General features: G+C 41.0%; 1 protein-coding gene across 1 annotated transcript; it reads right to left on the bottom strand.

The window, feature by feature from the left end:
- Window positions 1-2,856: 2,856 nt before the first annotated feature.
- Window positions 2,857-13,731, bottom strand: LOC110522034 (solute carrier family 35 member F6). The gene is made up of 6 exons (XM_021600097.2): window positions 13,362-13,731; window positions 9,646-9,718; window positions 9,305-9,476; window positions 8,417-8,632; window positions 4,760-4,870; window positions 2,857-3,743 (listed from the first exon to the last, which is right to left on the bottom strand). The coding sequence occupies exons 1-6, from the start codon at window positions 13,436-13,438 to the stop codon at window positions 3,268-3,270; spliced, it is 1,125 nt and encodes a 374-aa protein (XP_021455772.1). The 5' UTR covers window positions 13,439-13,731; the 3' UTR covers window positions 2,857-3,267.
- Window positions 13,732-14,807: the final 1,076 nt, after the last annotated feature.

Raw genomic sequence — 14,807 nt, 5'->3', positions numbered from 1 at the left:
ATTGATGATTACTTGTGTGCTGCCAGCTGAGGGCAGGATTGAAACAAACTCAACCAACCTTAATTTACGTTGTGATGCAGTCACAACCACAAGTTTCACAAAACTGTTTTGGACGAGACTGACTTTATGACTGAAATTATCCTATTTACACTTTGTAGTTATTTTGACAGTAGAATAAATGGGTTTAACTTTAATTGATGCCACATAGGCTGTTTACTAAACGAGAAGTTCATTTTTAGGGGTAGTTGCTCTTAAAAACATTTCTAGCCTGTCCATCTATTGGTAACAGGGTTGACGTGTTACTGTATGCTGCACCGCTCAGTTTTCTGCCACAAAACACCAGAAAATTGTCAAAAAGAGTAGAATCAGCGCACCTCCTTTTACTCAATGATTACTAGATGTTGAATGTTTCATTTGAAGAAAATATATATAAAAAGGAATAATTTCACCATGTTAAAATGAGTTCAGTTCAGGTAACAGAGTTGACCTTAAAATGAGGGACAGATGTAAATGTCACTAATCACATGAAATAAATACATCTTCAGAAATGACTGTCAAAGTAACAATATAATTAACGCTTTAAAATGATGAAACCTGGATACAGTATGGGATACAATCTTCCTAGAAGTGACCCAGGGTTGGAGGAACATGTCAAAATGCTACATTTTGGCACAATTCACTTAAAACAAAGGGACACAAAAAAAAAGGCATTATTTTCATGGAACGACCCTCCTATTTCATCTCTAAGTATAATACAGCACAGAACTCAAGTGCTAATAACCTTTCCACATTTTTAATTAATTATTATTTATTTTAAAAAACATTTAACTGGAGCCAAGTTCAATACATCCAGTCAACATTGTTCACATGGCACTTTAAAATCCCAAGCAAATGTACGTCCTAATTAAAAAGTGCAACATAAGTCTTACAAAAACCTACATAGGAATCTTGGTCCTGAGAACAGTTTCCATTCACTTACTGAGAGCTTGGTAGCCTGTTCAACTAACCTACTTAATCTATGGCTTAGCCTTAGGGGTAGCGCCAGCAATATTCACCCACGCTATCCATTGATAGAAAACTATGTACCAAGAAGCATGGGCTAGTAATAGACTTTATAACCATTTTCTTTTTTTTACATGTGATAATGTGTCAGTCAATGAATATATCCAGAACAATTGCAATTGTTTGATAATAAAACAGGGGAAAACCTCACAGGTAAAATCATGCAGGAAATATTGAATCACAGATCCCAAAGCACACTTATGGTAGTGACACTCACAAAATATCAGTCATTATGCAACAAGTGTTCAGTGGGGAACATTTCAGCTAACTTTTAATTTGTGGTTTTTAATTTAAAGCCCTAAAAATGTACTAAAAGTCCAATGGCTGACATAGTATTTATGTTATGTCACTAGTGACACATTAGTCAAATGTACATTGCAACAATGAAAAACATTTGAAAAAGCATGGAACCAACAGCCCACTGGTGCCATTGCAATATATTGTTCAAGTTACTACATGTCCATGATTTCACACCAGGGGAAATCAGAAATAAGAGGTCAGTACAAATGCCAGGGCTGAACACAAGCCCATTTTTCCAATTGAAAAACAGCAGTGAGAGCCACCAAACAAAATGTATACGAGTGTATTACCATATCCCAGAATCCAATATTAGTTAAGTCTAAGAAACCATAGTAAACCCATATACAGTGCCTTGCGAAAGTATACGGCCCCCTTGAACTTTGCGACCTTTTGCCACATTTCAGGCTTCAAACATAAAGATATAAAACTGTATTTTTTTGTGAAGAATCAACAACAAGTGGGACACAATCATGAAGTGGAACGACATTTATTGGATATTTCAAACTTTTCTAACAAATCAAAAACTGAAAAATTGGGCGTGCAAAATTATTCAGCCCCTTTACTTTCAGTGCAGCAAACTCTCTCCAGAAGTTCAGTGAGGATCTCTGAATGATCCAATGTTGACCTAAATGACTAATGATGATAAATACAATCCACCTGTGTGTAATCAAGTCTCCGTATAAATGCACCTGCACTGTGATAGTCTCAGAGGTCCGTTAAAAGCGCAGAGAGCATCATGAAGAACAAGGAACACACCAGGCAGGTCCGAGATACTGTTGTGAAGAAGTTTAAAGCCGGATTTGGATACAAAAAATATTTCTATCTAACAATCATATGTTGTGCTTACGCTGTAAAGCATTTTTGAAATCGGACACAATGGGTAGATTAACAAGAAGTTTCTTTCATTTGCTGTATTGGACTTGTTAATGTGTGAAAGTGATATATTTCTAAAAAATATTTTTGGAATTTTGCGCACTGCCTTTTCAGCGGAATGCTGTCGAGGGGTTCCGCTAGCTGAACGCCTGCCCTAGAAATGTTAAGCCGTACACTCCACAGAGCTGGGCTTTACAGAAGAGTGGCCAGAAAAAATACCATGGAAGGTTCACCTTCCAGCAGGACAATGACCCTAAGCATACTGCTAAAGCAACACTTGAGTGGTTAAGGGGAAACATTTAAATGTCTTGGAATGGCCTAGTCATAGCACAGACCTCAATCCAATTGAGAATCTGTGGTATCACTTAAAGATTGCTGTACACCAGTGGAACCCATCCAACTTGAAGGAGCTGGAGCAGTTTTGCCTTGAAATTGGGCAAAAATCCCAGTGGCTAGATGTGCCAACCTTATAGAGACATACCCCAAAATACTTGCTGCAAAAGGTGGCTCTACAAAGTATTGACTTTGCGGGGGTGAATAGTTATGTACGCTCAAGTTCTGTTTTTTGTCTTATTTCTTGTTTGTTTCACCAAAAATATTTTGCATCTTCAAAGGGTTGTGTAATTCAAATGATACAAACCCCCCCAAAATCTATTTTAATTCCAGGTTGTAAGGCAACAAAATAGGAAAAATGCCAAGGGGGATGAATACTTTTGCAAGCTACTGTATCAATGACCACAGTAGCGCACTCTATCAAACAATGTTATGGTTAACCTTTTGGGGATGTATAAGATGCCTGCCACCACTGACACATTTAACCGATGCTGCAGCAAGCCTTGAGGAGGGCTAGTCCAAGATCCTATCAATATATGTCACCTGGAATTTACAACCAGGCGTTAAAAGTTTTAAAGATATTGTCATGTAGTTGTCTATGTCACACACGCATGGTGTGGAGTACGACAGGGTAATGTTATCTACATGTCATACACACACACACTTTCAGCATGTTGTGGGGTCATCATATCAGGTCAGTTAGCCCTCTTCCTGCACCCTTCCCTCGTCCAGCAATCTCGTCCTCTCCACTGGGTTGACTTCTTCCTCCTCCACACTGGCGCAGCACAGAATCCTTGCTAGCACGGGGCGATGAAGCCCATTATACAGAGCCGCACCCACCAACAGCACAATGAAACCCAACACCTGTAACCCATGGAACTGCTCCCAGCCCAGAGCCAGACTGACCACCCAGATGACCACAGTGCGCAGGCTGTCCAGCACCATGCGCGTGGTGGCACTGATCTCCTTGGTGACAGAGATGCCGGCAAAGTTGAAGAAGGCGATGGACACTGTATTACCGAGCAACGCCAGGATGATCATGGGGTTGTGACTGATCTGGCAGAAGGCGTCCAGCGCGTCCTCAAGGACATGGCGGGGGTTGTTGCTGAAGCTGCCCACCGGGATGTAGAAAAAGGGGATGAGGAGGAGCGAGAGGATGAAGAAGCCAAAGAACCCTGGAGAATGGAGAAGGGTGGAAATGAATGGAGGCAGGGTGAATTACTAAGGGATCGGTCAAAATGTACACAATTGTTACCTGGAAGAAAATGGAGGGTCGTGCTTTTTCAATTTCAGTTAGGGGGAGGGTTTAGTATTTTTTTTTTAGTCCAGGGGAGGGTCATGTAATTTATAAATCGATTAAATGTCATATTGCTCAGTGTTTGAGAATGTGTTGGTTATTATATCTCGATGTGTGCCCAAATGCTGCCCCTCATCCCTGATTCTCTGCTGGGCGCGCAATATCAAGTGAGCCTAGTGTGGCCTTAATCAAATGATCAATAGCCTATACTATAAACTTTAGGCCTAGGCTATACGAAGAGCATGCTCAGAAGGACAGGGCAAAGTTATATTTCTAAGAAAATGTACTTCCTCAGTTTTTGCACTGCTGGGATGGTGTATATAAAACTTGGCTACACCGATTACACACAACAATGGATAGGCATTCCCAATCATGAGCCCTGGCCTGCCCTGCTCTTGCTAATGTAAACCCTTTTTTGCTGCCTAACCAATGGCTATAATGTGTACAGTGACTCTTCGCCATGTAATGCTTACGAAATGAGTTTCTGCATATCTAAAGTTGTAATTATTATTTCGGGTATAGGAGATGGGGACTTGTTTTTTTCCCGGGAGAGCCAATATATTTTACTGAATGGAGGGCCATAACAAAAAAACATTCTCCAGACGTCTGATTTTCTCCAGGTATCTCGCATTATAAATAATGTACAGTACGTAATGATCTACAAACATTAGCACCATCTCAAGTACGAAATGGAGACAATTTATTTCAACAGAGAAAAGTAACAGAAATGGTTAAATAGGTCATTAAGTACTACCTACACATCTGATTATTATGCTTGTGTTTCTTAAGCGTGTACAGCTTACAAACACCATTGTTACATTCTGTACATGGAGTTATACATTAACCAAATGCACACAGCCGTCCTATGTATACAGTATGTTCACTGTACCGTACCTTCAGTGCCCACTGCCCGTAAAGGATGAACATCATGCTTGTAGACAAACTTCTCCTCCAGAACCATCTGGACAGCAGCAATGACCTGGGCCATGATGATCAGAAGGTCACCTTAGGGTTAGAAGAGATGGGTAAGGCCTTTGCACGGCAGTTTCTCATTGGACATTTATTTTAACAAGATGTTGCTGGTGTGGGAAAACCAGTCTCTGTAGAAGCAAAATCTAAATAATGAAAAGTCAATAGACTCCAACTCAAGTCATTGGCCCTGTTTGAATACCATTCAAATGTATCCTTCCCATTTTCCTTGAGGTAATCACTGATCAGATCAGATGACTGGACTGGTGAAATAACTGCTCTGTTAAGCCTGCTTTCAACTATCCAATCATAAGTTAGATCCGTAATTAATTCAAGTGAGGAAGGAGGGAAAGATATATTCTAAGACAGTGGTTGGTAAACACTGTTCTAAGAGTATTTGAACAGGGCCCTACCTTTGTCACTGTAAGTGCCCACTCATTATCCTCTTAACAATGAGTATGTTAACATGCACAGTAATAATGTAAGATTAAACTGATTATGGCAGTAGGCAGAGTAGGGCTGACACCATTTAGTTGACTGGTCGATTGTTTGATCAAGATTTGTTTTTAGTCGAGCAGCGGCAAATATATATACACACACACACACACACACACATACCGTGGAGAGAACAAGTATTTGATAACCTGCAAAATCGGCAGTGTTTCCTACTTACAAAGCATGTAGAGGTCTAATTTTTATCATAGGTACACTTCAACTGTGAGAGATGGAATCTAAAACAAAAATCCAGAAAATCACATTGTATGATTTTTTTAAAGTCATTCATTTGCATTTTATTGCATGACATAAGAATTTGATACATCAGAAAAGCAGAACTTAATATTTGGTACAGAAACCTTTGTTTGCAATTACAGAGATCATACGTTTCCTGTAGTTCTTGACCAGGTTTGCATACACTGCAGCAGGGATTTTGGCCCACTCCTCCATACAGACCTTCTCCAGATCCTTCAGGTTTCGGGGCTGTCGCTGGGCAATATGGACTTTCAGCTCCCTCCAAAGATTTTCAATTGGGTTCAGGTCTGGAGACTGGCTAGGCAACTCCAGGACCTTGAGATGCTTCTTACGGAGCCACTCCTTAGTTGCCCTGGCTGTGTGTTTCGGGTTGTTGTCATGCTGGAAGACCCAGCCACGACCCATCAATGTTCTTACTGAGGGAAAGAGGTTGTTGGCCAAGATCTCGCGATACATGGCCCCATCCATCCTCCCTTCAATACAGTGCAGTCGTCCTGTCCCCTTTGCAGAAAAGCATCCCCAAAGAATGATGTTTCCACCTCCATGCTTCACAGTTGCGATGGTGTTCTTGGGGTTGTATTCATCCTTCTTCTTCCTCCAAACACGGCGAGTGGAGTTTAGACCAAAAAGCTCCATTTGTCTCATCAGACCACATGACCTTCTCCCATTCCTCCTCTAGATCATCCAGATGGTCATTGGCAAACTTCAGACGGGCCTGGACATGTGCTGGCTTGAGCAGGGGGACCTTGCGTGTGCTGTAAGACTTTAATCCATGACGGCGTAGTGTTACTAATGGTTTTCTTTGAGCCTGTGGTCCCAGCTCTCTTCAGGTCATTAACCAGGTCCTACCGTGTAGTTCTTGGCTGATCCCTCACCTTCCTCATGATCATTGATGCCCCACGAGTTGAGATCTTGCATGGAGCCCCAGACCGAGGGTGATTGACCGTCATCTTGAACTTCTTCCATTTTCTAATAATTGCGCCAACAGTTGTTGCCTTCTCACCAAGCTGTTGCCTATTGTCCTGTAGCCCATCCCAGCCTTGTGTAGGTCTACAATTTTATCCCTGATGTCCTTACACAGCTCTCTGGTCTTGGCCATTGTGGAGAGGTTGGAGTCTGTTTGATTGAGTGTGTGGACAGGTGTCTTTTATACAGGTAACGAGTTCAAACAGGTGCAGTTAATACAGGTAATGAGTGGAGAACAGGAGGGGTTCTTAAAGAAAAACTAACAGGTCTGTGAGAGCCAGAATTCTTACTGGTTGGTAGGTGATCAAATACTTATGTCATGCAATAAAATGCAAATGAATTACTTAAAAATCATACAATGTGATTTTCTGGATTTTGTTTTAGATTCCGTCTCTCATAGTTGAAGTGTACCTATGATTAAAAGAATTACAGACCTCTACATGCTTTGTAAGTAGGAAAACCTGCAGTGTATCAAATACTTGTTTTCCCCACTGTGTGTATGTATGTATGTATGTATGTATGTATGTATGTATGTATGTATGTATGTATGTATATATATATATGTGATATATATATATATACACACACACACACACACACACACACACGGGCAAAAAAGTATTTACTTAGCCACCAATTGTGCAAGTTCTCCCACTTAAAGATGAGAGAGGCCTGTAATTTTCATCATAGGTACACTTCAACTATGACAGACAAAATGAGGGAAAAAAATCCAGAAAATCACATTGTAGGATTTTTAATGAATTTATTTGCAAATTATGGCGGAGCGCACAACCAAGGCTACACTTGTGAGGAAAAGTTTTCGGTTTATTTTATTTCATTTATGAGTTGTCAATTTATTTATTGTCTTTTGTTTGGAGCGCTCCTGTCAATCTTGAGTAAGGACACGCACCTGATTACGCATGGCCCTGGGCCTACGCTACCTGGTCTGCGCACAAATGTAGGTTTATAAATGTGCCCATTTGGCAATCTGATAGTATTTCTGATTGTCTTAACTCACCATCACCGTGGAGTCATTTTCTCTTCGCCTCAAAAAGCAAGTCAACTAAGTCTATTTTTACATGAGAATGACAATAGTTCCTCAACGTAGCCTATTTGAAAATGCTCTCCCTTTTGATAACCACTCAGCATGAAAGGGGAAAAAATGGTATGTTCTGATTTGGTAGAAATTTCATAAAAAAGGCCTATATATCTTATATCTTGTGCAAATAGCCTACAGCTGTGTCTCTGTCCGGAGCTCACTGGAGCAGGAAACTAAGGGCCCAGAATATTTCATACAATGTTGCAAGTTTGCTAGCATGAGCTTCAGGCCGGACCCAAGTTAGTAGTTGACACAATGTTCAAGTTCCTTGCAGACAGGCCATGCATAGCCAATGTGATTTATAGGATATTTTATACCTGTGCAATGTTTTTATTTGTTTGTTTATTTGTTGTTTGTTTATTTGATCTGCGCACATCCCACGAAAGCTTTCTTCTTTTGCACAAGTATATTGAGTTTGGAAAAACTGGATGTATTCATCTTAGAAATTGTTTTCACATACAAACTTCGTATGTCTGAACTCCGACTCAAATAGGCTTCACAAAAATAACCTGTTCGCTGTGGTAGAATGTTTATTGTGATTGGTGATTTTCTGCATTTATCAAAGTCCCATCAGGTAGCCTGTTTTTCGATGTGCCCATGTAAACAGGATTAAGGAAATTGTTCTTCTTGCAAAGCATGTAAACATTTCAAATCAAACTATTATATTAATCTGACTATTCACAATAATTGTATTATTGTGTGAATGAAACCATACTCATTGTGTTCTACAAGTATCCGCTTCCAACCCACCATTCTCTCAACCTTACCAGTGATGACCTCGCTAAGTTTGTGAGAGTCGTCCTTGTGTCCGCTCATGAAGTCAGCCAGGCCCACCACTATCAACCCCAGGATGGTGATGAGGATGCCTGTCCACTGACTGGCTACCAGGCGGCGCCCTAGGAAGGCCACCGAGAGCAGGCCTGTGAAGATTATCACTGCCCCGCGCAACATCTGGAAGCTGGAGGCGCTCGTCATGTTCAGAGCTGGGGAAGAGAGTCACAGAGGGTCACAGACAGAGCTTGGTTCAAATAGGGCAGCAGGTATCCTAGCGGTTAATAGTGCTGTGCCAATAACCGAAACATTACTGGTTCAAATCCCTGAGCCGAATAGGTGAAAGGCACTAACACTAAGTCGCTCTGGACAAGAGTGTCTGCTAAATGACTAGAATGTAAATAGGATTTCTTGTTTCAATATGTATGCCCGGAGCAGAAAATGGACAGCAGTTGCACTTGGGACTATTCAATTGGTTCAACTGGCAATTAGTTCCAGGCAAAAGAAAGCAAATACTATTTGAACCCAGGTCTGCAGGCAGTCAGCACAAACTTTCACTATGACAATCTAGAGTTCTCAGATATTGTGTTCCAGTTCCTTAATAAAATGGAGGATTCATCACAGGAACTTCAAGTTCAATGGAAAAATGTGTTTAATTGTGTCCCTGACCATAATGTTACAGATAATTTTGACTTCCTTGCAGTTTACTTTTGAAGAATAGAACTTAGAAGCGCTTTTCGGTGTGAATTGTCACATTAAAATATTTTATGTAAGGTACGAGGGAATTAAATGGCGGCTCAAGCAACGAGCAACATGCCCAGAAACCCTGGAGCGCACTGCAATACCAAATGAAGCTAAATATCCTGGATGTAGGGGTCACGTACCAACATACATGATGGAGGTCGCGGTCATGTCACAGAGGGCAGGGGAAAGGAAAAGGAGGGGGTTGAAGCTCTGGCCCGTGTTCAACTTGGGCTCTGGTCTCCGTCTGTCATGACAAAGCAGCATGTGGAAGACAGCCAGACAACTGAGCTCCCCCAGGAACATCCCTACGGCCTAGAGAGGGGAGGCAGAGGGGTAGAAAGAGAGAGAGGGGAGGCAGGAGTGACAGACACTGAGCAATACAAAATAACTGACATTTAATCCATCCAAAATGTTGATAGAGACAAGTGATTAATTTAGGTCTTAGCTTACACACTATGTATTTTTATTTGAAAGACTGTACCTGTACAAATGGGTGGGCGAATGCGTGTTCAGGGGAGTCTTTACAACCCTTTGCGGAGAACATGTCAGCCCATCTGGAGGAGAAGAGAATGTTGATTAAGTTTGCTCAAGAATGTCACACCAAGTCTCCCGAGTGGCGCAGCGGTCTAAGGCACTGCATCGCAGTGGCCAGACGGGAGCCACTCCTCAAAAAAAGGCACATGACAGCCCACTTGGAGTTTGCCTAAAGGCATCTCAGACCATGAGAAACAAGATTCTCTGGTCTGAGGAAACCAAGATTGAACTCTTTGTCCTGAATGCCGAGCGTCACTTCTGGAGGAAACCTGGCACCATCTCTACGGTGAAGCATGGTGATGGCAGCATCATGCTGTGGGGATGTTTTTCAGCGGCAGGGACTGGGAGACTAGTCAGGATTGAGAGAAAGATGAATGGAGCGAAGTACAGAGAGATCCTTGATGAAAACTTGCTCCAGAGTGCTCAGGACCTCAGCGACAGTTCACCTTCCAATCCCTGATAATTATGGGGTATTGTGTGTAGATTGATGAGGAAAAAAACATAATTTAATCAATTTTAGAATAAGGCTGTAATTTAAGAAAATGTGGAAAAAGTCAAGGGATCTGAATTCTTTCCGAATGCATTGTACATACAGAAATCTTGACTTTTCACATTTTGTTTCGTTACAGCCTTATTCTAAAATGGATCAAATTATTTTCCTCCCCTAATCAATCTACATACAATACCTCATAATGATGAAGCAAAAACAGTTGGATTTTTGTTATATAGTTATTTTATAAAAAATAAACTGACACATTTACATAAGTATTCAGACCCTTTACTCAGTACTTTGTTAAAGCACAGGGTAGGCTGTCATTGTAAATAATAATTTGTTCTTAACTGACTTGCCTAGTTAAGTAAAGTTTTTTTATTTTTATAGAAATAACATTTAGAAAAATTGCACTTGATATGCGTTTCAAGGCTATGGATGAGAAAGTTAACTTAACATTTCCAAATGTTTGTCAGTTGTTTGCTGCTTTGTGATCTATTAACAGCAAGGGTTGCATTAAATAGGCTCTATTTTTTTACTGATGCATTTAGCAATATTCAATTCATACGCACAAAAGCATTCACTGTGAAAGTTGATGAGCTATATATGAATGGCCTACATAAAGCCTATGTGCAGCACTTAGTTCAATTTATCGAATCAGTTATTGCTTTCTTGTGCCAACCGCGAGCAACACCTGTCTAACTCAGACATAAAAAAACAGTAGGTTATTTCTACTTGTTACACCATGTAGAAATGACTGACATAGCAGATTTGGACGTGACTAAAAATACAAATGTGGTATTTTGTGCTTGTGCACATAATTACATTACCCGGCCTCCCCCAGTAAGACTAATCCCATCCAAATAGGGCATATCATATCAGACAGCAAAATGGATGCAGAAGACATGACAAATAAACTTGAAACGGGGGAATGTTTACTCATTGCTCAGGAGGTAAAGGGAAAGTCAGATGTGTGGAATACATTTGTCTTGCTGTGGAAAATACTGGAGATCAATAAAAAGGTGAGGAGCAAGCTCTATGTGCATATTATGTGTGCCAAACAGGTGCTGTATAGATTACAATATAATTTTTCTGACCATTTGGAACAATGTAAAGACTAAATTAATTCTAAGCATACCAGAGAGTTTGTTCCAGCCTTTATTACAGCAAAGACTAAAAACAGTCGCATTCATTTGCGAATGCAATTTCCAAAATGGAACTGTTTATTTATTGATTAAGCACATTTTTTCAAAGGCTCGCTTTGTTTTATTTTAAAACTAAAATGCTTGATTGAATTTCAAATCATGAATGACTCGAATGCTGTATGACATGAACAAATGAATGATTGATACAGTAGCCTATATAAGTATTGAAACATAGGCCTAAGTAAGTTTTACAGTATTAAGACTAAACAGGATGTGCTTTTAGGCCTACAGCTCAGTGGTGGTTATACGAGGCTGCTATACTAAGCCTACTAATTATAATTACACTATTTATAATAATAATAATAATAATAATAGTAATAATAACAATAAGAAGATCAAGAAAAAGGAGCGCGTTTATAAATATAATTTTTCTGACAATTTGGAACAGCCTAATAAACAAATCATCATTGTTTTTTTGTCAGATGTCTAGCCTGAATTTTCCGTACTTGACGCCCAAGTGCTTAGCTTTCAAATAGCTAAAAGCGAGCTAGTTGGAGAGTGTGTGTACTTCTGTTTGTACCACCGCATGGTAAAATGACGCATGAGTTGAAAATATTGAACGCATGCGGTACACAGAATGCACCACAGCCTAGTGCGGTACCCCCAACAATGCGTTACTGACTGCGCCATTGACAATGAAAGACGTCCGCCGGAATGCAATGAGTTTGATGCATCAGGTGGACATGAGTCATCAGTCTCGTCTCTGCTCCACACACACCGAACAGATTCCGATACGCTGTTTTGAGTTTTTATGCAACTTGGTGAATTTATTTATTAATATATATATATTTTGGTTTTATAATTATGTCCCCCCCCCTAATCAGTATAGGCCTAATCAGTAGAGGCATGACTGGCATGTGAGTGTTGTCCTTGCTGATTCAATAGAAGGGATGTAGTAGTCACAGTGCCACACAAAGTGATGATGCCGCCTTTTCCCTCGCACATCAGCAGATTGAGCTCCATATCACAAATATGCCCGATTGAGTCACTGGTTTATTGACAAAAGTTAGCTCTTGATCTGAACACATTTGACATTCACACACTGCCAAGTCTTTAACACAGTTGGTCAAATCAACTCAAAGGGTCTTCACAAATTACCCCTAAAAATAAATAAAATCAATTCTACACAACAAGCAACTGTTCTCAGCTCAAGATAACATTCTCCTCAGTGAAGCACAGACAGTGAAGGGTTTGGTTTCAGGTGACTGCCCTGGTAAGAAGTACCAAAAAGTGGATGAAACTTGATCTCTCTATTTGCTACATTGACTCATTTCACTGAGCAAGAGCAACCATGTGTAACATACAGTATCCATACCGAGGGACTTTTGCCAGACTAGACCACATCTTTGACAAAATGTTAAAGTTGATTAGGTGTCATTTCCACATGACATAAAAAAGCAGAGTAGCAGAACTACCACCTGTAACCCCAATCCACATCCTATTTTGCATGACAGCAAAATAAGTTAAACTGCTGTAATTTACATTAGTCAATTTAGAGTCGTGTCTATTTTGTGGCACAAAGCCAGTGATTTGCTGAGACAGCAGTGTCCTGCATTTCATGACATGACAAGACATGAATCAACAGTGACGCAAGGCAAATGTGAAAGGTTTCCTTGTCTGGCATTTTGTCTAATGTCTAGCAATTTCCCCATTTCAAATGTAATCATACATTACATTGACAGCTGTAATTAAACGTACAGAATATCGTTATCAACCATGCTTGATTGTATGAAAAGGTATTTACAAAGATGGTGGAAATATTTACTTTCCCAAATTAAAGATACCATGAATCGCCAATTTAGACAACTGTACAAATATATTGAGGAACAACTCTGTTTACCAGGAATAGTGCAATAAACATGAACATTTCAGCCCGAATCTTGATGGTCTAACACGCATTACATTCGCGTTGGCTACATTGTAAACACGGTGTCATCAATGGACAACATAACTGAAGCGTTCACTTACTTTGCTGATAGCGTGTTGATAGAGCCGGTTGTGAGCATAAGACCCGCAAGAAAGAGTTGATACTTTGTCCAAGCCATGTTGGACGTGCGAGGATATAATATACAATAACTAGAAACTTTGTTTCAAACCCAGCAAGATGTTTACCAGCAACCGTGTGCACTCTATCTGCCTACAAAATTCAATCACGTGACTTTGAGTGTCAGCTGACTGAGTGCGCACAAGCAGTGAAAGGATGGTTTCTGGCTGGTGGGGCATTTTGGCCCTGAGTGATGCCTGAAATGCAACCATGTCTCCTACGGAGTAGGTACCTTTTTGAAGACACGGACTGCTTCTGTATGTGTATACTGTTTAATACAACGTAAAAAAAGGCTTGTATTGAACACACATGCTGGCAAAAAAATGTCCAGCCTTCTGCCTCCCTGTGACAATCAAGCCCCTCCTATGTCACTGCTCAACATTAACATTACACCACATCTCCCTTTCTTTTTTTTTTTTTTCTTTTTTTTTTTTGAATTTTACCCCTTTTTCTCCCCAAGTTCGTAGTATCCAATTGTTGTAGTAGCTACTATCTTGTCTCATCGCTACAACTCCCGTACGGGCTCGGGAGAGACGAAGGTTGAAAGTCATGCGTCCTCCGATACACAACCAACCAAGCCACTGCTTCTTTATCACAGCGCACATCCAACCCGGAAGCCAGCCGCACCAATGCGCCGGAGGAAACACAGTGCACCTGGCCACCTTGGCTAGCGTACACTGCGCCCAGCCCGCCACAGGAGTCGCTGGTGCGCGATGAGACAAGGACACCCCTACCGACCAAGCCCTCCCTAACCCGGGCGACGCTAGGCCAATTGTGCGTCGCCCCACGGATCTCCCGGTCGCGGCCAGTTACGACAGAGCCTGGGCGCAAACCCAGGACTCTGATGGCACAGCTGGCGCTGCAGTACAGCGCCCTTAACCACTGCGCCACCCGGGAGGCCCCACATCTCCCTTTCTGAAGAACAAAGGGTATATTACCTTTGTCCCAGCAGGTCATAAGGGGATTTATTCTGCCCTTGTAAACCAGACCTGTTCCTAACTTTGAGCCTGTTTCTTATACTGAGGTCTATAAAGCACTAAAGGCAATAAACACTAAAAAGTCTGCAGGTCCAGACAACCTGGACCCCTACCTCTTAAAGATAGCAGCTGGTATTATTACTGAACCTGTGGCTCACATTTTCAACTTGAGTCTCTAGATCAATTCCATAGCCAGCATTTGGAAATCAGCTTATGTCCTCCCACTGCTAAAGGGTGGAGATCACTCAGATGCTAACAACCATCGTCCTCTCTCTAAACTCCCTATCCTGGCCAAGGTCTATGAATCCGTAGTGAACTCACAGTTTAAAAAACGTATTGAAAAGAACATACTGAGCGTGCTGCTCTGTTTGTGGATTTATCAAAGGCCTTTGA

The sequence above is a fragment of the Oncorhynchus mykiss genome, chromosome 4, assembly GCF_013265735.2.
Source record: "Oncorhynchus mykiss isolate Arlee chromosome 4, USDA_OmykA_1.1, whole genome shotgun sequence".
Lineage (NCBI taxonomy): Eukaryota > Metazoa > Chordata > Actinopteri > Salmoniformes > Salmonidae > Oncorhynchus > Oncorhynchus mykiss.
The sequence above is the reverse complement of the archived record's forward strand: the minus strand, read 5'-3'. Positions and strand labels throughout refer to the sequence as shown.

What these genes read in the sequence shown, in the direction of transcription:
- LOC110522034 (XM_021600097.2), bottom strand. Translation starts at nt 13,438, where the DNA reads ATGGCTTGGACAAAGTATCAACTCTTTCTTGCGGGTCTTATGCTCACA. An exon ending in GACCTCCATCATGTATGTTG is followed by an intron (nt 8,633 to 9,304) that starts GTACGTGACCCC and finishes TCTCTTCCCCAG; the next exon opens with CTCTGAACATGACGAGCGCC. An exon ending in ACGGGCAGTGGGCACTGAAG is followed by an intron (nt 3,744 to 4,759) that starts GTACGGTACAGT and finishes TCCATTCTCCAG; the next exon opens with GGTTCTTTGGCTTCTTCATC.